General features: G+C 43.5%; 1 protein-coding gene across 2 annotated transcripts in view; it reads left to right on the top strand.

The window, feature by feature from the left end:
* TMEM132B (transmembrane protein 132B) overlaps nucleotides 1-24810 on the top strand; it is a 247000-nt gene that overhangs the window by 67783 nt on the left and 154407 nt on the right. Inside the window, exon 2 of one of the 2 annotated variants that reach the window (XM_086623473.1) lies at nucleotides 1677-2556. In XM_086623473.1, coding sequence (XP_086479599.1) covers nucleotides 1677-2556 — 880 coding nt within the window. The remainder of the gene's footprint in view (nucleotides 1-1676; nucleotides 2557-24810) is intronic. The other variant, XM_086623474.1, reaches the window with a different exon arrangement.

Raw genomic sequence — 24810 nt, 5'->3', positions numbered from 1 at the left:
CACAAGAAACAAGAGGACACTCAAGTGGGGCGATTGCACGGCAGCTGCTCTGCAATTGCTTTTGCTTGTGGAACTGAGAGGAAACTCCCATCTGATCTCCAAGTGGAGTAGTGAGAAAGGAGATTGTTGATACTGTTTCCTGCTGAGAATTTTTTGAAGTTTTTGTGTGTTTTTGTATATTTACTTGTTCCCACCAAGAATATTCCAATGGCTGCAGAAAAACCTTGATACAATTAAATATACAGCAGAAGTAAAGGCAGAAGTATTGTGATGAAATGAGAAGCATTTAGATAAGCGTAGATACTACCAAGCCATCGAAAATAAATGACCAGAATTTCAACTGAGAACAAGAGTGGAGTGAAGTCAAATGGATGAGATTTGCCCTAAAATCTGTCTTGGATAAGTGTAGGCTTTAAAAATACACAACTTGAAAAAATAGCTTAAATATTAGAGCTTTTATCTGCGCTAAATTGTGGCTGTAAGTATCTGAGTCATCTGGCTCGTAACAGGTGTAATTGTTTGTGCGGTTGTCGCGTTGTGTATCTGCTCTCCCCAGTCCTGACAGTCAAATCGCCGCTGAGCTGCAGTGCGAGACAACAAGAGCTTTGACCTTAGGATCTGTCATTGTTCCTGTGTTATCTCTGCACACTGTGGAACTGCTTCATTTTAATTCATTTGGTTTCTGTTTATTTCTTCTGTGGCAGTCCCAGGAGCTCGCATTCACCGGCTTTTTGTCGGAGCGTATGAATTGTTAGTTTGAAAGACCCACCATTTCTTTCTGGTAGTATTGCAGCTCAGATTGAATATATCTCACTGTTAATTAGAGATCAGCCCGAACCAAAGACGTCTGTTTGATCCCTCCCTCCCTCTGGAATCTTTTCTTGCCTGGGAAAAATTGTTCAGTGCTGACGGGAGGATTGACCATTGTGTTGTAGAGAAACTTTTGTGGTTTCCAAATGTGTTTCATTCTCCTCTGGAATTAAACAAAAAAGTCCTTCTAAGCGTTTGCGAACCTTCTGCCTGTAAAGGATTTCACTCTTGCCTATAAACCTGTCCCACCGAGACCTCTATCAAACCCCACGGGTTTTTTTGTGTGAAAAGTTTTGGTTTCAAGCACACAAAGCTTTTATCAGTTTGCCGCTGACTTTCAAAGTACTGACCTGTCAAAAGTGCATTGGGAGTGATGCAGACTTGCAACCCTCTCGTTGCATTGTGTGTTGGTGATGTTAGGCTAAAGAAAATGTTCTGCTTTACTTCCTACTAGTACTCAATCTGCCAGTTTCTTACCTACATTGGAACATGGATGGGAAGAAGTTGTAAGTTTGATCTGGCAATAACAGAACAAAACCCAACCAGTAAAAAGTTTTGGAACTTAGATTGGGATCTGGTCAATCAGTCTCCTCCTTGTTTTATCCAGTACTTGATTGATGGCTTTCAAGTAGATATTAGCTTGGGGAAGGTGGAAAGGGAGTTGTACAGCTGATGCAATGGGATGTTTTCTGTGTATGAGCTTTGAGCCACCAGCGTTATTCCATGGTGCCTGTGTTAGATTGTTTTGTAATTGTGGCTAACAGTATTATTGATCGCTAGTAATCATTGCTTTTGAGAAAAATGGAGGGGCATGCCAAGCAAACGCTAGAGTTGTCTTTCTGTTTCCTTTTATCTTTGGTCTGCAGTGGTGGAGAGCCGAGGAGGGATCATGGACAGCATACAGAGATTTTCAAACCTGCCAACGTATCTCCCTGCGAGCTATCACATCTGCAACGCTGATGTTTTCTTCTTCCTCAAAGAAGCCAACCAGGATATCATGAGGAACTCCAGTTTGCAGTCTAGAGTGGATTCATTCTTTATATACAAAGCCAAACTGCCACCTGTCCTAAATGCCACGTATGGACCCTTTTCTGTGGAACAGGCTGTTCCCTTGGACCTCATGCTGACTTCTGCATCTTTTGGTTTCACAAATAAATTCACTTTTAATTGGAAATTAAAATCGCACATAATCGACAGCTCAATCTATTCCAACAAACCTAAAATACAAACTTTGTTCTATATTGCGGGGAAAGACTGGGATGACTATAATTCTGCAGAGAGGTTGCCTTGCGTGAAGATGTTTGCTTTCCTGGAGTCTAGAGAAGTTGTGGCCAGCTGTAGATTGGCAGGTCACCTAGGATTATGTGTTGCAGAGCTGGAATTATCTCCTAGTTGGTTCAGCTCCCCTCCGCCCCTGGTTTCGGAGGAAACAGCCTCCCTCGAAGGAATTACTGTGGAGCTCTTCTATAAGATTTATACAGCGGATGGGGAATGTTCTCCAGAGGATGCAAAATGGGAAAACAATATCCATGCAGGTCAAGATAATGAACACCAGGCTTTGTCAGCTATGGAGAGGATTGGTAGCATCGTTGTTTACCCAAATCAAGACACGTTAAAACAGTCTTCACTGAGGCTGGATGAAAATATTGTCATTCGCTTACCACTCAACCCAGTCAGAGAAGGTGATGTTGTGACCTTTCACGTTTCCCTGGCTGAGGACTCTCTAGCAGACCAGTTTGTGTTAAGGTAAGAGAATTTTTAAAATGCTGTATGCTAAACTGCCTGGAAATGGGGACTAATCGATGTCAGGTGTAATTCCTTTGGTTACATTCAGTGTTTTCCTGAGAGAATTTACGCATTTCCTCTCCAACTGGGGAAAACTATAAATAGTCTTGAATTATCTGTGTGGATGACACTCTTTGAAACATGGGAATTGATTTTAAAGTATGAGCTATAAATGTTTGTATGATTATTTTTTGTTTTAATTCTCTTTGCTTCTAGTCATAATTCTGCCTCTTAAATTATGCCTCTGTAAGTCAGCCAGGGTAACTGCTGTGATCCATTTTGCTAGACAGTTTGCAGGAGGGTTTTCTGCTTTTTTGGTGAAGCTTCCTCTCTTTTTATAAACTTTCTTATCATCTTTCCAAACTACATGGGATACATCTTGCCCAGGTCATATGTAGTAAGGAACTATTTTGTTGTGTTGTACAGAGAGGAGCTGAGAGGTGAGAAAAAGAGATGTGCCTCAGCTTGCGTAGGAAGTCTTTGGCAGAGCCAGGATTTGGATCCAACTTTGCAAGTCGTCTTTGTTTTTTTATTTTTTGTAAGACAACCCATCCTGCTTCCTCAAGCTTTTGACTGCTTGTTGCATGGCCCGTTTTTGGTTTAAGTTTTAGAGACTTTCTGGTGACCTTTACTTGTGAATCTGCCTGTAATAGGAGAATTCAGGCGTTTCTAACCATCCCGAGGGTTAGTGCTGCGTATTTGTTATGTCCTTAGCTGTCAGACTGTGGGTTCAGAGCTGCATAGAGGCCACATTCAGAGAGAAACGTGAACCAGACTGGGGGAACAAAAGGGCCAAAAGGTAATTGGAAAGTGTCATATGCTGTGAGAATGTGAGACGCTTGGGAAAGAAGGAGTTGCAGCCCGTGCTAGCAAACCTCAAAACAGATTCGTGCCTTACTTTTAATTTTTTGATCCAAGAACGATGGGAGCAGAATATGACAGAAGTGCACTTTGGGGACAGATGTTGAGAAAACAGACAACAAACCTTATGCAGCACTTTCAAATCATTCAGCTTTTGTGAAATAGCACATACATATTAATAAACTTTCAGATTGCGCTGTGAATCAGGACAAGTGGATCACAGCGCAGGGCATAGGCAGAAAGAAATGCTCCACAATATCCCAAGCACTTCCAGCTACTCAAGGTGGGGGGGGAAATGTGTCAGAATTATCATAGGGTTTAACCAGACTTGAAGAGGTTTGGGTCAGGAAGGATCTTCCTATAAACCTGGCTTTTTCTTGCCTTTACCTGGGTTTACTGGTTTTTCTTTGTTAAATAAGATTTTGGCCAGCAGCCACTGTCAGTAGATGGACCAACCTCATGGAGCAGTCAAGTTTCAGCAGTTGTATATTGATCCTCAGTGCTATAGCAGAGAGATTATGGAATTTGCCTAAGGCTCTGCAAGGATTTAACATCAGCTCTTAATTCTCAGGTTTTTGTTCTCTTTGCCACATCATGGATAAAATTCCCTAGGTATTAGAGACAACCTAAGATGAGGATGTTTTCTTTCCATTGGAATTTCTTGATGAACATTTACCTTGTAATAAACAGTGTGAGGGTAGAGTTTTGATATTTCTGCTAGCAAGGAAAGTGCCAAAAACTTCTTGGAGAGATAGTTTTCAAATGCTGACTTTCAAAAGCAATATAGTTTCTGGAAGTGCTGAGCATAGTAACTAACGTGGGGTTTCAAGGAAGCAGACACTGAGGGAGTCAAGAGCCTCCAAACTGGGGAGCCCTAGGATGAGCCTCAAGAGTCTGGCTCCCACTGAGATCCTCGTCTTCTCCCATGTCTGCAGCTGGCAGGCAGGAGTCACTTCACGAAGCTCTACCGGCACGCGGAGTGTGCATCTCGATGCTCCCGAGCCGCTGGGAAGGCAGTCAGGTTTCCATGGGGATTTCCTTCTTTGAAAAGTGTGTGGAATCAGTTCATCTCCAGGAGATGTTTCTGTTACAATAAATCAGCATGTTTTACATCCCCAGAAATATTTCCTTGGAAAATTCACTGTCAGCTCTGTGTCGTCTACCCTGTCTGGTCTTTTATTTGGCTTTACTTGCATTGTTCTTTTTATCAGAGAAACTGCAAGTATTTTTATTTAACCTTCAGTTGAATGCTGGAAGCAAGAGGCAAAATGCAATTCTGTTGATGATTCACCTGTCCTCCAGGATGGAGAGAGAACGGGGAGTTTCTGCTGTGATCGTTTTGAGTGACATACATGGGGCCCATGGAGAGATTATTCAGCTGAAGTTTACACAGTAGGCAGGGAATTATGCCGAGGGAAAGACAATCACTGCAGCGCCTGCATCTAATTTATGCAATTTCCTTCACAGGTTTTCCCTGTTTTTCAGCTCCATGCTAATGTCCGTAAAAACCCAGAAGGTTTTTTATATACATAGCACTTCTGTGTGTTGTAGCCAGAGAAAAATACATTGAAGTGAATGTTTGCCTCGGGAAATATATTTTTGCCTAATGTAACTGATTGTTTTTAATCATATCTGTTCTAAGTGTAGCAGGGTGAATTGCAGTCTGGCTCATATGAGACGATAGATCAAAATCAAGTCATTCCCAACACAGCGTTTGGTGCCGACCTCGAGCTCTGACAGTATGCAAAAGAACAGATCCGCTCAATTTTATGCACCACTTTGTTATTTCATGCTGTGTTGCGTAGCATTTTATTTTATGTTGGATTTTGTTCTAGTAAAACTGACTTCAGTTCTCGTGCAAGAGCAGATTCTTCCTTGTTTGGTAAAATTTGGTGTTCTTTACCAAGCTTGGAAGCTGAAAAGCAGTTGGAAACAGTTTCTTGATTCAGCAATGTGCTGTGTTGAAAAGTAGTCACTTGTTAAACCCCCGTCCTTCCAGTAATGTCACGTACAGGGCGATGCTGCAGGTTACACGTGAAGCTCCAGCCATCACTTCCAGTCTTTTTCATCAGTCCAAGCTTGTTTTGCTCTGCTTAATTTAAGTCTTGGTTGTTTGTTTTCATTCAATAACTAGAATTTAAGATTGAGTTGGAGCTCTAGTTGTGCCGTGGTCCAGGGAATTTGTTTCTTTTCATGTTGCAATTCAGCCAGCGTGGCCTGGTGTCATCGAAGGACCCAGATATGTCAGGGGCAGAATTTGGAGGCTAAGCATGCATTTAGTGCTTTCTCTGTGCCTGGCAGTCATATTGCCCTCTTCGTTGACAGATGATCTATACATGTGTGCAATGAAATTCTTATGGCACTGGAGTTTAATTTGTGGCCTTGCTGGTCTGGTCTGTACTGTAAAATTTACCATCTGTGAACATAAATTTTGCCCATTATGTTAGGTGGGTTGCCACTAAATACAGTTTAACCATAAAGACAGGTGAAATGGGCTATGTTGCCATGATGATTAAACTTTTTTATGAGCATCCTATTTAAAAAAAAATAAAATAGGAAAAATGGAGCACAGCTTTGAGATTCCAGGAGGACTAATACAGGCATCAGTGTCACAAATTTTCAGGCACTTTTTGTCTTTTGATGTAGAGGGGTATCTATTACCTTCTTCACTGACAAACTTAGATGAAACATAGTAACTGAGGAAAGGTGGAAATCATGACTAAAGAAGGGATAACGCCAACTTTTGTGCTATTTACTAAACAGAAGTCGTCTCCTGATACACATGGAGGAGTTGTAAAAGTGACAGGAGAAAACAATTCTCGCATAACTGGGAGGATGGAAATCTCATCCAGTAGCACTGGGAATAGCTTGCATTTCTTTTGTGGTGTATGTTATTTAACTCTATCTTGGGACTCAGAGGGTGTATATATAAAAAAGAAAAATGGGAGTAATTTTGTACAGCAGGAAAACATTTAATGGAATAAATGGACAATTGCCACTTGATTATAGGAAAGAAACCAGGACACTCTCTTTATGAATAAATGGCAGAGTTTTGTCCCATTTTCTAAGTCTCCCCGTTTAAACTGAGAGCAAGGATGTGCCAGTCATGAAGGCTGAGCACTAATAGCAATTTGTCGTGTCACAGACAAAAGTGGGTTTGTCGGCATTCGTTACACGTCCCTAACACGAGCGACCCATCCTTCTTTTATCCCCAATCAGAACAGAAACAGAGATTGGAGATATTCCAGGAATAATAGTCAGGGACTGAAACCAGGTAATGAATCCCACGCCAGAGAAATGAAAGCGGCTGCAGTGGGGATGCGGCCCTGTCTGGAGGGGAACGGAGGGACCGTGCAAAGAAGCCGCGCTGTCGTTCGGTGCCTAGGCAACCTCGGGGAAAGGATTATCCGCTTCTCTCTGCCGTGCTCCGCATATTGCAGGGCAAAGATTACTTTTTGATTTTTTGGATGAACCGGTACAAGGTGTAATACATGTCGGTTGGCTTTTACTGATTATTCTCAGTAGGAAAAACGATATTAAGGATTTATATTAATAAACATATATCCATATGGAGGAGGTGATGTCTCCTGCTAAGGAATAAAAATTGCACAGGCCATTAAAACTGACTTACAAGGCTTCTGCGTTAATAATGAAAGATCTGTAGAAGTCTGAGCAGTCGTCTAGAAGGCCAGAAAAAGATCATTAAGAGGATGTCTCCTGCCAATAGCTGCCAAGAGCAAACAAGGGAAAGAAAACAGAAGGTTTTAGATCTGGAAATGCATAGAAGATGAGAGAATGCCAACTGTGGGGAATGTAGCCTGGCTGTGTGTGAGGAGGAGGCTCCGCTTGGCCTTCATCGCTCGTAACCAAGCTAGTCTGAATGGGGAAGTGGGGCAGGATTATTACTGATGAGAAAAATAAATGATGAACTGAAGCATCATTTTTAGGATGAAGATTCAGCAGAAGTGAAAGTGTTGAGAAAGGGAAAAAATATACTTCTGAAATTAATCAGAATGCTAGTTCAGATTTAGAAATAATTACAGAATTAAAGCATTACTGGCGAATTGGGAGTATTTGTTTTTTACCCCAAGATTTTAATAAACCCAGAATGAATGTTTAAATTTGTTATTTCTGTCTTTTCTCTGAATGTACATTGAACTAAATTTAAAATATGAAATAGTAATATGTGATATTAATAAAAATACAAAGCCCTGCAAAGTCTGGAAATGCCAGAGATGTCTGTGCAACTGTAACCCAGTCCCCATGTATATACACATTATAACATATTCCTCAAAGACAAATTCACACTATTTTTCTTCCAGATCTCCTGCTTTGTTCAATGCATACGTTGTCTTCCTCCCACTGTTTTCTTTTCCTTTTGTCACTGAACGGGAAAGGGAGTAACATCCTTTCAGGACACTTCTGTGAAGCCTGGGGGAGCTGTCATCAGAATTTTTTTAGCTTGGATCAACCATTTCTGTAAATTCTTTCAGAAAGGATTGAACCATTCTTTTATTTTTCTTATTTCTATTTGAGACAGGCACGTGGCCTCAAAAAAGTGGCTTCAGCTGATGAAAGCCTGGTACGATGGTACGGAGTTATAAATTTCACAAGGATGTTGTGTGCGGTAGTTAGTCCTGAGTCTCTGTTAAGTGAAGTGAAAAAGGTCTCCTCGGTGGGTACCTGCAGGCAGTGCATGGCTGTGTGGCACCCACGTGCACAAGCCAGCCTGCCCTGGAAGTAGTCGTGTCACGCTGCCAGGTTTTCTCTCCTTTTCATGTGCTTTAATAAAACCTTCTCTGCCCTAGCCACACTGGAGAGGGAGAAGAAAAGAAACCACCCCCTCATACAGTCTTAAAAACAGTTAAAAATGACAAAAAATATAGCTCCTGCGTAGAGCTCAGGCAGTCCTAAAAGCTTAAAACCCGATGGATATCCGACAGTGAATAAATGACCCAGTGAATCCTGAAAGACCCCGCAAGACTACAGTCAATAAAGCTTTTTAATGGAATTTTAGATAAAGGTCAACTATCTGCTACAATAATCAGCCGTCTGCGATCACTCTTCTTAGGAATAAAACCGGCAGAGCAGCAGCCCCGTGCGACAGCGAGAAGCTCGTGTTAGTTGTTGGATATTGGCTTCGAAGCGCTTCCAGACGGGATTGCAGCATCGTGGTGATAAAACGCTCCTTTTTTTTTTTTTATTGAGATGTTTTCCGACAGCGACTTCTGCTGCGCTGCGAAAGGGGTCCCGAACGTGCCGCTTTGTCCAGAAACTCAGCTGCTGTCTCCTGCGGCGTTATTGAGGTGCTGTTAAGGTGGAGGAGGATGAGGCAGTGGTGGGAGGCTGTGGTGCTGAGCTTGGGTGACTGGCAAGTGACCCCGCTGCCCGCCCCTTCCCTCATCTGCCCTGGCTTAGGGATGCTCCCTTCTTCCATGGGAGTGGAGAAATGGTTAAGAGTTGGAGGGGAGGGGTTGACCAAAATGCAGAATTACATTAATTAAAAATATTTAGCCTGCATGCATATTTCGCCAGAGTGTTTTTCACTATGAAAGTGAATAGTTTGACTGCTAGTTATTTTTAATTTTTGACAGTTTGGGAATATTTCAAATGTATGGTGGGGGAACACTGAGTACAGCTGGAATGAAACAAGGACCCACTTTCCATTGAAAAAGGTGTTTGGTTTGCCTTGAAACCCCACTTTTTCTTCTATTTGAGTCCTGCCAGCAGCACAGCTCTCTCATTCATCAGCCCATCTGCATCTATGAGCACTAAGGGATGTGGCAATGTTATGTAAATTAATTTGCTGTATCTGACATTCAGAACCAGAAAGTGGAAAAAAAAGAGTGAGTTAGTTGATTTTAAGTCAGTTGGTGTGTGAGCAGGCATCTCTTCTCTGCAGTACTGAACTACAAGCGGGTGAGGAGTGCTGTGTGTAACTGGTGGCAGAGCATCTTGTTTGACACATTAGATCATTTTGCACGTGTGTGACAAATAAGGTTTATAATAGGAGCCTCGACAACCTCTTGTCTGCCAGCGTGTTAGCAGACACTGCTGTACTCGGCAAACGGAGCTGATGGGAAAAGTGTTTCCTGTGGATTTGGAAGGTGCCAATATGCCCTGTGACTTGACACAAACTCAGCCTTGTTGATGGTAATGGAAAGAGATTTTACATTTTAAAATGGTTCGGGTTCTACAAGCTTGTTCCTAGGCTGATCCCCATCTCCGAAAGCTTCAACATGACAGCTCCTGCTAATTAACTCCAGGCAGCTCCTGCACAACTCGGTGCTTGCTTCGGGGCCGGGTGCGGATCTGCAGAGCACTGTCAGCAGACGTGGCACGGGTGTGCTGAGAGCAGGGTATGAAACACGGTTAAAATGCTTGTGATGCAGAGCGTGCCTGGGAAGGACGCAAGCGGATTTTGGAGGAGACCACCACTAGAAGGATGCCCTTGGTTTGTTGCGTCTGCTCAGACTCCCTCTGTGCAATGTGAAGGTGTGCTGGGTGGTGATTCCTCTTGGATGAGGAGCTGCATCTAAGGGACTGCCAAAGGTGCAGCCTCTCCAGTCTGCAGAGGGCATTGCTGCTGCCCTTCTCCAAATCTCTCTTTCGCTGGGGGCTATCCTGTCTGTAGTTATTGCCTCCCAGGAAGGGACAGATGATTTACCCCTGTTGTGATTTATGCTGGTGCAGATATGAAATGGGAAGGCAAAGCCACTGAACATGGAATTAGGAGTTGAGTTTTGCCTCTAAGCACCTGGCTCTGAGTTCAGTTACCTGTGTTAACTAACACAAAGTTGCCTGCAGGTGACAAAACTGTTTAAATACACAGTGTCACAAAGCGTAATTTAAAGAAGACAGCAGCAAGATAAACATTTCCTTTGTGTGTGTGGTTTTGTTTGGTTTTTGTTTTTGTGTTTTTTTTTTTTTTTTTACCTTATACTCACGTTGGGAACACAGATCAGAAAAGGTTCCTGTCTTTGAGTGATCAAAGTTTGGGGACATGCTGTGGCTTGGGGGGTCTTTGTTTTGGACAATATGCTGAGTGGTCCCTGCTTTGTGCTGCCAGACAATGATGGCATTGATCAACTTCTTGTACAGCTCTTCATTAGTTGGCAGTGCAGTAAATCACAGTCTTGTTTAAACAAGTCAGACACAACAGTGACTTGGTCGTTGATGCAGTTACTTCTAGTGTGTAATGAATAATATTAAGATAAAAGTATAAAAATGCATCTACTCTGAAATTTATTTTCTTCCGGAGATAAATATTTCGGGCCGTGCATTGCTGTCATTTTATCCTGGTAAAAAAGAGAGTACCATTCCATGAAGCTGGTGAAGCATTGCTTTGAGTGAGCACATTGATCTCAATTTCTTCATGTTCCTGCTGATGCAACAGAGAGTTGCTTTCGTCCTTGTGTTTACCTGTAAGTTTTTGCATGGTCTGATACAAGAAGGCCAGTGTGATGGTTAGCTGACAGCTTTGTAGAGGGAGAACTTTCAGAAAGAGCAGGAGACAGAATATTGCAAGAAAATTGTCAACGTATCTTCTTGTTTTGGGTGCTCCTCCTGCCCCCCGTGCAATTTATGTCAATAAATGACTCATAAATGGTTTTGGACAAAGCAGAGCAGGGACCTGTGCTTTGTGTGAGGTATTTAATACTTGAGATAGCTGCCACGTGTGCCTCCAATGCTGTACTCAGCCAGGGTATGAAAGAAATCATATTAGCAAAGTTATTGGATCCCAGATGAATCAAAAGAGCTGCAGGAGAAGAAAACAGTGACAAATGAGTCTGCCATCCCGAGGCACAGCAAGTGGTGCTTACAGTTAAAGCTATTTCGCTTGCACCGTTTGGCTGCAAGCCCTCCAGCGCTGCGTGGGCAGTGGGGCAGGGTGAGGAAGGTGATGGCTCGTGCTGGCATTGCTGCAGAAAGCCCCCACGCAGTGGGGCCAGCATTGCTTCGTGTGGGGTATGGCAGTGGCAGCTCTTCTTGAGCTTCCCAGAGCCCAGGGAGCTGCTCCTGCGTGGCGGGGTTCATCTCTTAGCTCCCCCCAGCTTTCAGTCTGCCACTTAAAGCCCCCTGCCCTGAGCAGTGCGGGGCATCAGTGCCCTGTATGGAGCAGCGCTTCGTCCTGCATTGGGAGTTACATGCAACTGCGTAAGAGGGAAACGTCTCTAAAATATAGTCTCCTTAGGATCCCTGCGGAGATGCTGTGGATTTTCCCAGCAGAGGAGGAATTAGTCAGAGCAGCAGTGTTTCCAGGGGTATCCCAGTGAGGAGGGTGGTGCCATATTCAAGCAGCCCCACATTTGTGGGACAAATTTTTCACCCTTATCACTCTGAGCCATCAGGTGTGGCTCCAGCAGGTCTCCCTTTGCTCCTGCCGTGCTTTTGTTTTAAATTGCTTGCTAGAACCAAAATATACCTTCCCCTCCCTACTATATCCTTTTAAAAATTTTCCTGCCAAGTGGACTTTCTCGATTGCTTTTTTCTCACTGTGTGGCCCAGGCTTTTGTGGTATTAATGAAGGAGTCCTCGAATGCGTTTTCACTGAATTCCCATCTCTAATTGCGCTGGTCCTAGAAGACAGCAAGCGGGAAAGGAAGACAGCAGAAGTGTGGGATAGACAGTGCCTTGTTCATGGGCTTTCTAAGCATCTCCTCAAGTTAACGAGGGTCTGGGCAAGAAATGTGCCAAGCAGCCCCAGGAAGCACACGTATGAGCGCTTTGATGCAGATCCCTGATGGAAAGTGGTGATAAAATGCACCAAGTGATGCTTGGGGACAGTCTGAAAAGTTTGTCCCATCCCAGGAGGTGGCAGAGGGTGAGGGAAAAGCAGTGGCAGACTGTGAGAATCTGGACCAGGATCCAAATGCATTGTGAATTTTGGGTTGTTTTGGATCTGGGAGTTTGGCTCTGGCCCATCTCTAATTTAATTTGCCTGGCCAGAGTCTCCTCTCTCTTACAAGAAAAGAGGGGTGATTTAATTGACTTCCGTAGAGTTGCTTAGGATTTATGCCAGTAAAACGATTTGAATTTGGTTGTGTGCAAGGCACGTGTGTGCACCAGTGTTCTGGCTTCATATTTCTGATAATTACTGGGAAATTTCTTAGGGGCAGTAGTAATTTTGGGTGGACAGGACACAGACGGATAGGGAACGATCATGTTTTGGGTACTGTTTTAATGACACACAATAACACTAGTAGTACAGTCTTAATTAAGGCATTTCCTGCTGTTATCTCCATAATGTGGCATAAGTACCTACGCTCTTCAGCTAAGATGACTTTTGACTCATTTTCCAAAGCTAATAACCCTTTAAAAATAATTTAAACCTTTTCAGAAGTATTTCACTGATGCTCTTGGGACTAGTAGTCCTTTATTTGCTATGGAGCAGATACAGAATGAATAGCTGTACTGTGGACTCCCTCAAACAGCGACCTTATGTGAGATGTAGTGATTACAGCAATTAAATCCTCTTTGCCAAGGCAACCAGGGCTTTATTTCAAACCAAAGTTAGGTTTTTTTCCCCAAATGAATCTTTTCTGCATGCATTATTCATTTTTCTTTGGAACATTTAGCCTGTACGAATGGCACGAGCTCAAATTCAGTATTATTATTTATTAATTATTGCATTGAGGTAACGTCTAGGACAGCCTGCCTCAAGGGGTCCGAGGCAGAGCACAGAGCTCCCCGGTGCAGGCAGAAGCAGAACAAGGCCAGAACTCTGGCCTCAGGGCGGGGGTTGAAGACTTCACAGCATTTCTAGAAATACTGTGAAGAGTTTGCATTTGCTTTTTGCTTGACTCCATAACGCATGCCATTGAAGTTTGGGGCATTTCGGTCCAGTGGATGCGTAGGCCAGTAGTTTTGACCACACTCTTACCTTTTTTTTCTTGAGTATTTGCAAGAAAGTAGGTCATGTCAGCTTAGGCTTTCCCAGTCCGACTACGTTTGGGTGACTCAAACGCTGAACTTCTTGTCGTTGTGACTTTTGCTTGGAACGGGGAAGGTCAGTGATCAGAAACGATGGTTAAGATGGAACATTTTCTTCAATTTTGAAAATTCTAGCTTAGGATGGTTATTTTAATCCTTTTTTTTAAAAAAAAAAATATTAAAGAAGCACCTATAACCCTTGCCTTGAATGTGCTACACCTTCATTTTAAGATTAAGTGAGTTCATTGTCTGTTTCTGCTGTTATATAAATAGCATCTTGATTGACAAGAAAACGAAAGTGATTCTGTTAAAATCTGTACTGCTCTCCTAAGAAATCTACATTCATTATTTCTGGGATGATTGAAAGATTTACAATATTTTATAATCTAGTATCATTTCATTCTTCTTCTTGGTACTATTAATCACCTTGTCATAAAACGTCAGGAGAACTTTGTTCAGCTTGCATGATTTGGGCTGAGAAAGCCATAATTTAATATTAATGTTTCTTAGAAAATTAGGGAGATATCTTTGCATTCTGGGAACCATAAAATGGATGAATGATGTCCTTTGACTAGACATTAGATGCTTACAAGGTGCTGAATTTGAACGGTTGAGAGAAACCTGCAGCTGTACCACCTTGCGAAGAAAAATGACCACGCAAAGCAGACCTGGTTCAGGTCAGTATTTGGTTGCAGACATCTGAAATCACGAGTACCGTGGAGGCTGGTGTTTGTGGTTGATCCTTCTCTGTCTTAGTGCTGGACAACTGTCCTAGTGTGACCATGTTGATGGTGGTGTCTTGTTGGCGACGTGAAACCCAGGTCCTAATTATTTGGTCATTTAAAGATTCCGGGTTGCATTTCACAAGCCCGGAGGCAGTCAACCAGGATCCTGGCTGGGTTTCAGCTTCAGTAATTACAACTTGCCAGCGCAGATTCTCTCTGCCTCTTAAATCACATTCGCGATTTTTCACTTCCTTTGCTGAACGGCTCTATCCCCCGTGCTGTTGTTGACGATAATAGTTCTAATGCTTAGCCTATTTATGTAACGTTATTTTATCTGCGACATCTCACGGTGTTTTTACAAGAAACGTCTGTCATTGCTTTCATTCTACAAATTACTATTTTTATTGCTCACGTTCCAGTGATATACCTCAAATACGAGGTGCTTCCCAAAAGGAGGGAAGGCGATACCCCTTCTACCCCCAAACTGTTATTTTTGAGTGAGGACTGTGGGGATGTTCCTGCCCTTTCCTTTAGCTCTCTTACCAGAGCAAATGTATTTGGGATGCCCAGAAGAGTACCCAACACAAGGGTGGTGAGTTTGGCGGGCAGGGAGATGCCACGCTGTGCGCGCATCCTGTGCTGTCACCCAAATGGTGATGCCTGGTGCATCTTCCCTAGGGCTCTGCCCCTCTGTTTGTCCCCTCCAGGCCCTGGCTTTTCCCAGCCCACCTGTGTCCCCTCCATCCTGGGCCTCCGCACGGAAGATTCGGGAGGACTGCACAGGCTCGGATCCGTGCGCAGGCCAGGAGAGGGCAGAGCCGACCTGTGTCTGCCTTGTGTCTGAAGCAGAAAACCCAGGGAAAAGTCTACAGCAGGTTGGAAGGGGAAATGCTCTTGGGCAAGGATGTGGCTTGGTGCTAGCGCAGGGATGCTGGGACGGGAAGCCACTTCACCAACTGTCATCCCCCTGAAAATATGCAACGCATCACCTCAAAAATGAATATACAAGGGGAAATTTAGCAACTTTTTCACCCATTGGTGCAAGCCCTCAGCAAAGGACGGGAGTCCCAGCAGCCTGGAAGGCTCCCCCAGGTATTATTTCTTACTGAGGAGGAGCAGTTCTCTGCTGGGGTGTCCTCAGCACACCCTGGGGTGCACCCAGGCAGCAGACGATGGCTGTGTGCTCATGTATGCAATCCTATCACAGGGAATCTCGCTACCTAAAATCAAAATGCATATAACATGGTGTTGTTTCTTTTTCTTTTCCCCCTCCCTTCCTTAACTGATTTCTGAAAGCTGTGCATTTTCTTTTTATGAGTGCACTGTGCCCTTTTTGTGTGCTGGACATTGCAAAAGCACTTAATAAAGCAAACTTCTCCACTAGTCTTTAGGTTAAGAAGCTACAAGTGAGCTTTTCTCTTGGCAGAGCAACTTTCTTTTTGGACTTGAAAAACAATAGAAATGCAGTTAATGCTCAGCCTGACAGAATCTTAGCAAACATATTAAGGGCTTCATTTAATAAAATCATAATTCACTTTCATAGACAAGAAGCAGAATAGAGTTGAGTCTTTTTTAATGAATAAAGTCCTTAGTAAGGCACTTGCAATTTTTCTTTATGTGAGGCTCATTCTTAGTTTTTTTATTTTAGGAGTCAGGGAGATTTAGTGCAGCATTTTATAAATTGTTGTGCTTCCTTTGGAACAGAATGGAGAGGGAAATATATCTTAACGTTAAACAGATGTGAAACAAAAATGTGGTTTTTCCCAAAAGAAAAGTTAAACATTTGTGAGAAAAACATTCTTCACGGAAATTTCTACTCTGTTAAAAACACATTTTTTGTCGGAAAATAATGGTTCTGGATGAGCTCTAATAATAAACCAATTTGTGTGTACCATGGGAGTGGACTTTCTCAGTCTTTTGTTGTAAGTCATGCTGGAAGGGCTGCCACTGGGCTACAAGAGCACAGATATTTTCACACTGGGATTTGTGTCTACTTGAATTATGTGAATAACTCCATTGAAATGCAACTGGGAAAAAGCTCATCATGTGACTTATTATGAAAACGTTGCTTTTTACTCCATTCAGTGATGTTTGAGCAGCTCCATGTATTTTTCTCACAAACTTTTTTTAAAATTCTTTCTTCCCAAATACCCTCTTTGCACAGTGCCTCGATTGTACCGTGCGCAGGCCACGCGACAGCAAACTCCTGGGTTCTGGGTAACTGGGCTGCTGCAGCTGACGAATGACACTAATGGGCTGGGTGTGAGCCGCTTTCCCGGGGCACCAGGGTTGCACAGCGCTCTCCTTTCCTTCATCGATCCAATTTGTTGAGATCAGCAGGTGCACCAAAGCATGCAAATTTAAAATTTGCTTTGAGGAAAATTGAATGGCATTTTTCCCTGAAACGAGCTGTTTCTGTGAACATCGCTGCCAGCTAGCTTGCTTGGGAGAGTATTTGCAGAAATGGAATGCAAAAGTGTGTAAACGCAGCCAAATTGAATACATTTATAGATGTAAAAGGCTTGCCTTTTTTTTTAGGCTTGCAAAACTCTTTAGGGTGAGGACTGTCACTTTGTGTAGATTTATAGCATCTTACATAATAGGTCCCTAAACACATTGGCCTTCAGGTGCCACTGCAGTCTGGTGGGTTTAATAGTGGTGACAGTGACAACGCCGATCCCACCCAGCTTATAGACCCGCAGGTTTTCCAGGGCAGCGCAGGTACCTTTTATCCTCTCTGGTCCAGAGTCAGTCATGCTTGATAACAGTGTGAAAATTGGATTTGTCAACTAGTAATACCTCAGTGATCGATAATTAGTTGTAATTATGCGCTGTTTAAGTGCTATGGAGAGAAAATTGAAGTTTGCGGCCGGAGTAGGAAATGAAGAATGGCAGGTACACCAAGCCATTTGGTGTAAGGGAAATTAAGTTAAGGAGCTGAATTTGCACAAAGAGTGGTGAGTTGAACTGCCTGTTCAACTGTGGTATAGCTGGGCCACGTCACACAGCTGTAGGGTAGTAGTGTTTAAGTTAAGCGGCGTAATGTAGTCTTCAGTGAGCTTGCTGACCATAAAGCATCATAACTTGAACAACAAGAAGGTTTGCTTTTTATTTATAGTCTCCCAAAAGTGTGCCCAGTGTGAAATGTCATGAACAAGCCCGTATTTGTGAGGAAATATCCTTTGCAACATCTGCTATGTTTATAATCAAAGTTCCTTTCCCCACTTTGGTTTAATTTTTTGTCCAAATATGTATGCTAGGAGAAATCAAAGTCACTGCTTGAACATTCACTCATGGGACTATGCCATCCTTTTGCACCATCTCTGAAAAAAGTGCAAGCCTAGACTCATGGTTTTGTTTCAAATGGAGGAGGGAAGGGTCTTCGTTTGCTCCCCTCTGCTTTCTTCTCTGCTCAAAAGAGCACAACAGACTAGATTTCCCAATGGGCAGAGATGTTATTCGACGTGTTTCTGTAGAGGCTCTGAAAATCTAGTTCTGTCTCTGTCCTGAGATTTCTGTATAGACTTTGCAGTTAAATCTGCCACTGGTAACTCTTCTCAATCAAGGAGCCAGAGATGGTCTTTGTTTCTTTATACCCATGGATGATTTCCACTACCTCCTATGTCTGATTGTCATTCTCTAAACAGACATGCAAAACTGTTTAACTGCAGGAAGTGGGAGTGAAATAGCTGGAGCAGACCTATTACCCAGTGGTATGTGAGAAAGAGCCAGCAAAATTTATGGTTTCTGAAGGACCAGTATATTTTTAAGCTTCTTGTATTCCTACACTTCACAGCCAAGATTAGCAGGTTGTTGACAGCTCCATGATATATTTGCCATCACCTGGCTGGAGTCCGAAGCAAGTGATAAATTTTTAGTTTGAATGAGCTTGCGTGACGTGCAGTGACAGATATATTTTTGTTACTACAAGTATGTAGCGTGTTCCATGGTTGGGAATTTTGGTGCTATTCTTGGTGTGGCCTTGAGTGATTTGCTTGCTTTCCTTGTGCTTCTGTTTCACCATCCAAGAAAAGATGAAGAAAATGACATATTCCTCATTTGCTGTGATGGCTCATTCTTTTTCTGCAGTGTTGGAGCCTGACACAGGCTGGTGTCTTTTTCATTGAGTTCAGTAAAGACTGACTGCTGGCAGGAGGCAGGAAGTGCTCTGCAGAAAAGAGTCCAACATTTCCAGTTGCTGAATTTCATGTATCTTGGGTATATGTCACATGAACTTAGATTCAAAAACTTGGAGTGTTTTTGGAGTGATAACATGATATCCTGGGAAGATCCCCCTGCCAGAATACACATTCAATATGGGAGAAGGGACAATGTGAATCGATGTAGTCCTCGTGTGACTGAACACCTAGAAGAACTGAATTTGCAGATTTTGGCACATGGGTAAAACTGTAGTGCTATATATTGGTGAATTCTATTCAAATGAAGAAGAAAGATAAATGATAGTTTATTGGATTTCCTCATCTTTATGGTTTCTGGTGTCTAAATTTATCTCAGCAAAGAGAAATCTGTCTTCCCCAGGCCTTTTAAAAGATCTCACATATATCACCATTAATAGGATGTGTTGAAGCTGGTATTCTGCTGCGTGAGAAAAATCTGAGTCAGGCAAATTGTCTTTGCTTGTGGGGGGGAGGAAGAGAAGCACAGTGCTACACTCCAAATCGGAGGCTTCTGCTTGCTGGGGGAGCTGCAGCTGGCTACGGACTGAGCTGGAGACATCCTCATCCGTGTCAGATCACTGAGGGAAACGGTGGCACAAGCAATGTTTGAAACCACTGCAAAGCGTAGCTGAGAAGTGGGAGGTCTGTTTAGGTCTAGGAATTGTCTGTCACTCGTAACAGCAGCTTTTATCAGCCTGAAAAACAGGAATTTTGAAAAGCCAGTAATTATTTTATTCCTTGGAATAGGAACACTGAATTTTCTCACTGAAGACCGATCAGAAATGTGTGCACACTAACCACTTCAGTGCTTCACCTGGAGGATAAAAGCAGCAGTTTCCAAGCCAGGTAACACATGTCTGTTTGATGTGAGTGCTGGGAGGAAGCAAAACAGAGAAAAGAAGTTCTCTGGGAAGGCTGCGGAGTCTGCCGGGGAGGAGGACGGACAGAAGCGCGACGCTGCAGCGCCAAGGCATTTGAAAGCAATTCTTGTGCGTGCGGCGCGGGGACTGCGGGAAGCCGGGAAGCTGTCCCTTCCCTCCAGTCACACGGAGAGGCAGGGACCCGCTCCTGAGGGTGTACGTAGCATATGTGTCGCAAATGGACTGGTGTGGGGCCTCATTAGCTTGTGCTGTCTGCTTTCCGTGGCTGGCGTGCCATGAGGGAGCTTGGCAAAGGTTCATTTCGGTGGAAAACAGTGCTCTGTAAGGGGATTTTTACAGTACACGCATATGCGGACTCCCCGGATCAGGCCTGGTTAATGGATTTGGCCAGAAAACTGAAGGGAGTAGCCAGTTTGGGAAGTGGCACTGCTGTCCGTGCAAGTCTCCCTGAGAGCTCTGAGCATCTGTGCCCTCCAAACTGCCAAGGAGGGAGCAGCAGCGATCTCACAGTGGGTAAAACAAGAAGCTATGTGTATACAGTAGGTACATGTGTAAAAGAGCAAAGCCCCCACCTCCGTTGGATTGTGTATTCGTCCTGTTCTGTAGCAAGGTTCCAGCTGTATCTGGAAATACGTCTTTCTGAATTTGAGAGCAGTTTAATGATAAAACGTAGCAAACAAAAGCCTGGGAATATGTACAAGTGAACCGCATACGTTAAACTTCGTGTCGTATGGGTTTAGATTTCTGAGACAGTTTTCTGAGGTTTTAAACCCTGGATGCTTCCAGAGGGCAAGCGATTTGGTGCTAAAAGTCCAACATGTTACAGGCCCTGTGCCATTTTTACATACCTTGGGGAGGAGGGTAAGGGAATTGATACTACAGGGATTAATGTTGTTTCTTTTAAGCTTAAGTATGCGAGGCAAATAAATTTGACACGAAGTATCCACATCCACATAGCCAGTTTACTTTGAAACAGCTGTTATTTATGTGAATTATTTTGCCTTTGTGTTGTGAAAATGGAGTTGGAGAGTGATGCTGGAAAACTGAGAGAGGACAGAGAAGCAGAACTAGCTTGAAAGTGCAAATCTTGGGTGGTGGAAACTGAGAAGCATCAAGAAACCGGGAAGCTGACTCTGTTTCAAGGAAACTTTTTGCTTTTGTGCAGGTAGAGCAAGGAATTAAGCCTGGGCAAAAAGCTTGAGGGTTGTTTCTCTTCAGTAGTACCTTCAGAGGTGCCGCATGTGGAGCTGGCATCCTCTGTCTTGTTTTAGTGTAGCTGTGCTTCGTGGGGGAGATGAGGGGCAAATGTTGGGCACAGAAGCACCTCTCGTTTGGGTTTGATTCTGCCTCTGTGGCAGTTCTCTGCTGCCTGCTTCTTGCTCAGCTTCCCACACATTCTCTTCCAACACAGGTAGGGACACTCTCTGAAGCACCTCCAAAACTCTGATGTGCTTGGATATAAAAAGATGGAAGGTGTACCTCCCTTGCTACAGAGTCGTGGTGATTGCTTGCCTTAGGGGGGAGAGCATATGTACAGCAAATGGACACTTATATAACCCTATTAGCTTATACTCTATGATTTCAACTGTTGGTTTGCCACAGGGAGTTGGAGAAGAATTAGGTAATATAAATAGCAAGATGACATCCTCAAAAAGAGCGCCATTCAGCACATATTGCTGGCTGGCCTCATGGTTCAGAGCCGATAAGCAAATTTGGCCTGAATCCTGTTGCAGCGTTTTACGATGGCACCAGCACAGCAGAAGAACTGGCAATATCAGCAGAGGTGGACGCTGTGGATGTGATTCCTGCCATCCGCTGCCCGCAGGTCTGGCTGTGGGAGCCTGCCTCTCAGTGGCAGAAACCTAGGGCCAAATTAATTGTGATTAATTTTGATTACGGACCATTCGCTTTGAAGTGACTCTCGAGATGAATTTGTCCCATGCGTGCTTTAAATGGCTAGTTGCTCAGAAGTGCTTCTGCTAATGCATCCTCCAGGTTTATTTCAAATATCCTTTTTCTTTCTTTCAGTGATTGGTTTCTGGTACAAACGCAGACACTTTGCATTAATTCCCTGCAGGGCTTCTATTCCATATTTTTAGGCTTTTGAGTGGCATTGTGGAAAACATGAAACCATTATGGTAATGATCAGGGCCAATTCTTGTGGTTTTATTCAGATATCAGTTAGGAAAAAAAATCTGTGATGCTTAATCATGCAAAAATCCCACTAAGAACTCATTTAAGGGAGGGCTTGAGTGGGAACCTCAAGATTTGGCCCATAGTGCATGATGGACTTTAACAACATCTGAGTAATGAATAGGTGGAAGAGTGTAAATATAAATGGTTGAAGTGCTGGAGCGAAAAAAGAGTTAATATTATTGTCCATTCAACACCACAAGGAGCTGTTGCATATTATTACGTTTAAAGAAAAAGAAAGTCCAATGAATGCACTTTTAAGCCAATTCCTCCCACTGTTCTTTTCATTTGTCTTGTGACAAATTGGGATTGACTGTGGCTTTGTCTGGTCTAGCAGGAGCCTCTGGGCTGCTGAATAGCAGTGCTGAAGGTATGGCACAGTACCTTTGCTTATTTATTTACTTACTTCCTTAAAAGAAAGAGTGTTTTCAGAAAGCTGTGCTTTGACCCAGGTTTTAAGAAAAGCCACCTGCTCTTCACTCCTTGCAGTCTTCTGGAAGCTCAAGTGTGGAGAAGCACTTCTCACCATGAACAAACTGCCAAATGCATTTGAAATGGAAAATTTCTGATTGAAATGGGCATCTTGGAGCTTTCAGCTGCTGGTGACTGTATGGCAAAACAATTGCAATGTTTGAAATCACTTTGGAGAAGCTGCTTATTTAACAGTCAGGACAACTTTAAATATTTATTTGAAACGGATTGGTTTTAAGTATTGAAGAGCACTGCTTTTTTCCCCCTCTTTGCCTAATTAAAACAGGGCGAAGGCAGCCAGGGATCCTGTTTGCCCACATCATGAATGCAGAAGGTAGGTCGTTTCAGGGCCTTGCAGGTCTCTACAGACGACAAAAAGAATTTGGAAATGCTTAGTTTCATTTGAAAGCTATATCTTGAAGACCTGTCTAAACTAATGTGAAAATTTCAGAGGGGAGATCAGGAGCAGAGGAAAACTCTGCAGACTTTTTTTGACTCGTGGACAGAGATTGAGAGCAGCAGGAAGGTGCCCATTGCATGGCAGGCAGCAAGCCCTGAGGCTGAGGCACTGGCCAAGGGCTCAAGCTTGAATTGTGTTTCTTCTACTGCTGGTTTTCTTTGTCATTTTCTTTCCTCATTTGCAGCTAGGGTAGACACTGATCTCCAGCTGTGCTACCTCCTGTGTCCTCTGTTCAACCTTGAGCGCTCTGCTTGGGTAGTTTGTACTCGGGGGACTTTTTGGGTGGAAGGGATGAGGAAGAGCCTTTCCCCTCATTTGATCTCCAGCTTCTCTTCCACAGTTTGTTTGTGAGTCTCCAGCAAAGTTTTTTCTGTCTCCACGACCACATGTCTCAAATACAGGACTTTGGAGAAAAAAGTACTGTGCAGCATGGGCTGGTGGCAACAGGGAACAGAGGGACTGTCCATCTCTGCGTCCCAGAAAGTCCTGCACGTAGGTGGAGAGGCTCTTTGGTGCAGAAAGTCCTCTACCGACTAGCAAATGTGATTTTGAAAGTTATCCTTACAAGTCCTTCTGACAACTGTTCCTATTAGGAACTCAATCAGTGCTGCATTGTGAATTCAGTCAAGTTTTCCCTTGACATGCTATGAATGTATTAAGTGATGAAATGTCAGTCAATCAAAGCACTTATTCCAGAAAGAAATCTGAATATGTAACTGTTGTAGTGGTGACTGGGTGAGCAGAGATTTTCACAGTCCTTTTGCGGCATAATGAAGTCCTGAATAGTTGGGTGGACCTCCCAGCTAACGTGGTGGTAATCCTGCCATAGCCTAATTGTTTATTATTTCTAACCATTTTTGTCCAAGTTGGAATCACAGTGTTTCTGTCTGGTTGATCTTGATTTGCAGTCCAATGATTTAACCTAATAAGGGTCCTGACTCCCCGATTATATTTCCATGTACTGTTTGCAGAATTCTCTTCCTGAGCTGTAGAAGGTGCTCAGGGATGAAAAGGGGGCCTTCTGGCCATCCAGCAAATCTCTTATTGTTTAAGCAAACTGTCTCTTATCTCGAGTTACCTTGAAGAAAGTAGGCTTTTCAGTAAACAAAAGGGAGAATCTGCTTAGTACATTTTCGGTTTCGATTAAGACCGTAACTTCTAGCAGGCTCTGCTGCTAATCTGCCTGATGTAGAAATGGGTATCTTTTAAGAGGCTGCAGCCCAAAGTCAATTTCTGCAAATGTTTTCTCTCTTTGAAGAAACCCTACTAAGGATTTGAAATCTGGAAATGCTGAGGCTGTTGAGAAGCTTGTCCGACTCAGGAAGAAAGAACCAAGACGTAGTGTGTGTTGGATGTGCGGTGGGGTTGAGCGCGTTGGGTCGGCCGTGGCAGGCGGATGTCACAGCTGAGCGCGCGCTGCTTTCCCTGCTGACCGTGGGACCGCGTGCCGGGGTCGCAGGGTGGGCACGGAGCTGAAACGCTGCCTCTCTTCAGCCTCTTCAGGTCCTTTCCTGGTGGGGAGACAACAAACCCATTATCCTCTCCATGCGCCGAGGTCTTCTGGCTGCTGAGCCATCAACAATACACGCCGTCCTTTCCCAGATGAAGCTTTTCCATTCCTTGTTTTTCGGTAACACGTTTGCGTTTGTCGCTGCCGCTCCAGCGTAGCGTTGCCCGGCTGCGAGAGCCCTTCGCGGCACAACGCTTCGCTCAGCGGTGCTCGACACCGACACTGTTGAAGAGCAGCTCTAGGGCGCTGAGGTCTCCTCCTTGGCTTGTTGCGAGCCTGTGCATCCCGAGGTTTTTCCATATTTTTGTTCATGCCAGAGAAAACTTCCATGGAAGGAAGAATCTCGGGATGTTGCTTTACAACCTAAATGCAGCTGACTCTGCACATAAATGCAGGGGGGTTTATCCGAGCGAGGGCTGCAGCGTTGGCTCCTCTTAGGGGCTCTTTTCTCTCTTGTTCACCCTCCCCCTCCGCAGCATATAATGCATTCGGAGCTCTCTGAGGCCATTTCCGTAGTGTGGTGATTCATCAGTAATTATACTGCTTTAAATCTATTGTTCGTTTACTTTTCATAAAAGTTCCCAGCTTTAAAACCTGCTTTTCAACTTTTATTTCATTCAAGTTTATATCGGTCTGCAGAAAAAAAAAAAAAATTCCTATGCACTTTTATTGCCTTTTAGCATCTGCTTCATTATCCGTTATATTTCAATAGTTATTTATTCCAATGAAGGAATGTAAATGTTGAAACATTCTGCAGAAAGCTAAATGAACTGCCAGCAGTAAATAGCATTTTTGATCAATTTAATAATTTTTCTTTCTGTTTGCAGATCGATTGTAAACATGCCTCCATTTTTACAACTGTGGTTGCTATTTGAAATTATTCTGCAAAGAATTGTTTCATACTGGGTGGGCTCGCAGGATTTCATCTGATCAGCTATAATTTTAGTGTTATTTTTTTTTTTTTTAAGAGTGAGTGTTCTGTTTCTGTCGTACGCTTTGGCGG

Source organism: Tauraco erythrolophus, chromosome 19 (genome assembly GCF_009769465.1).
Source record: "Tauraco erythrolophus isolate bTauEry1 chromosome 19, bTauEry1.pri, whole genome shotgun sequence".
NCBI lineage: Eukaryota > Metazoa > Chordata > Aves > Musophagiformes > Musophagidae > Tauraco > Tauraco erythrolophus.
This window is presented reverse-complemented; position numbering and strand designations above follow the sequence as displayed.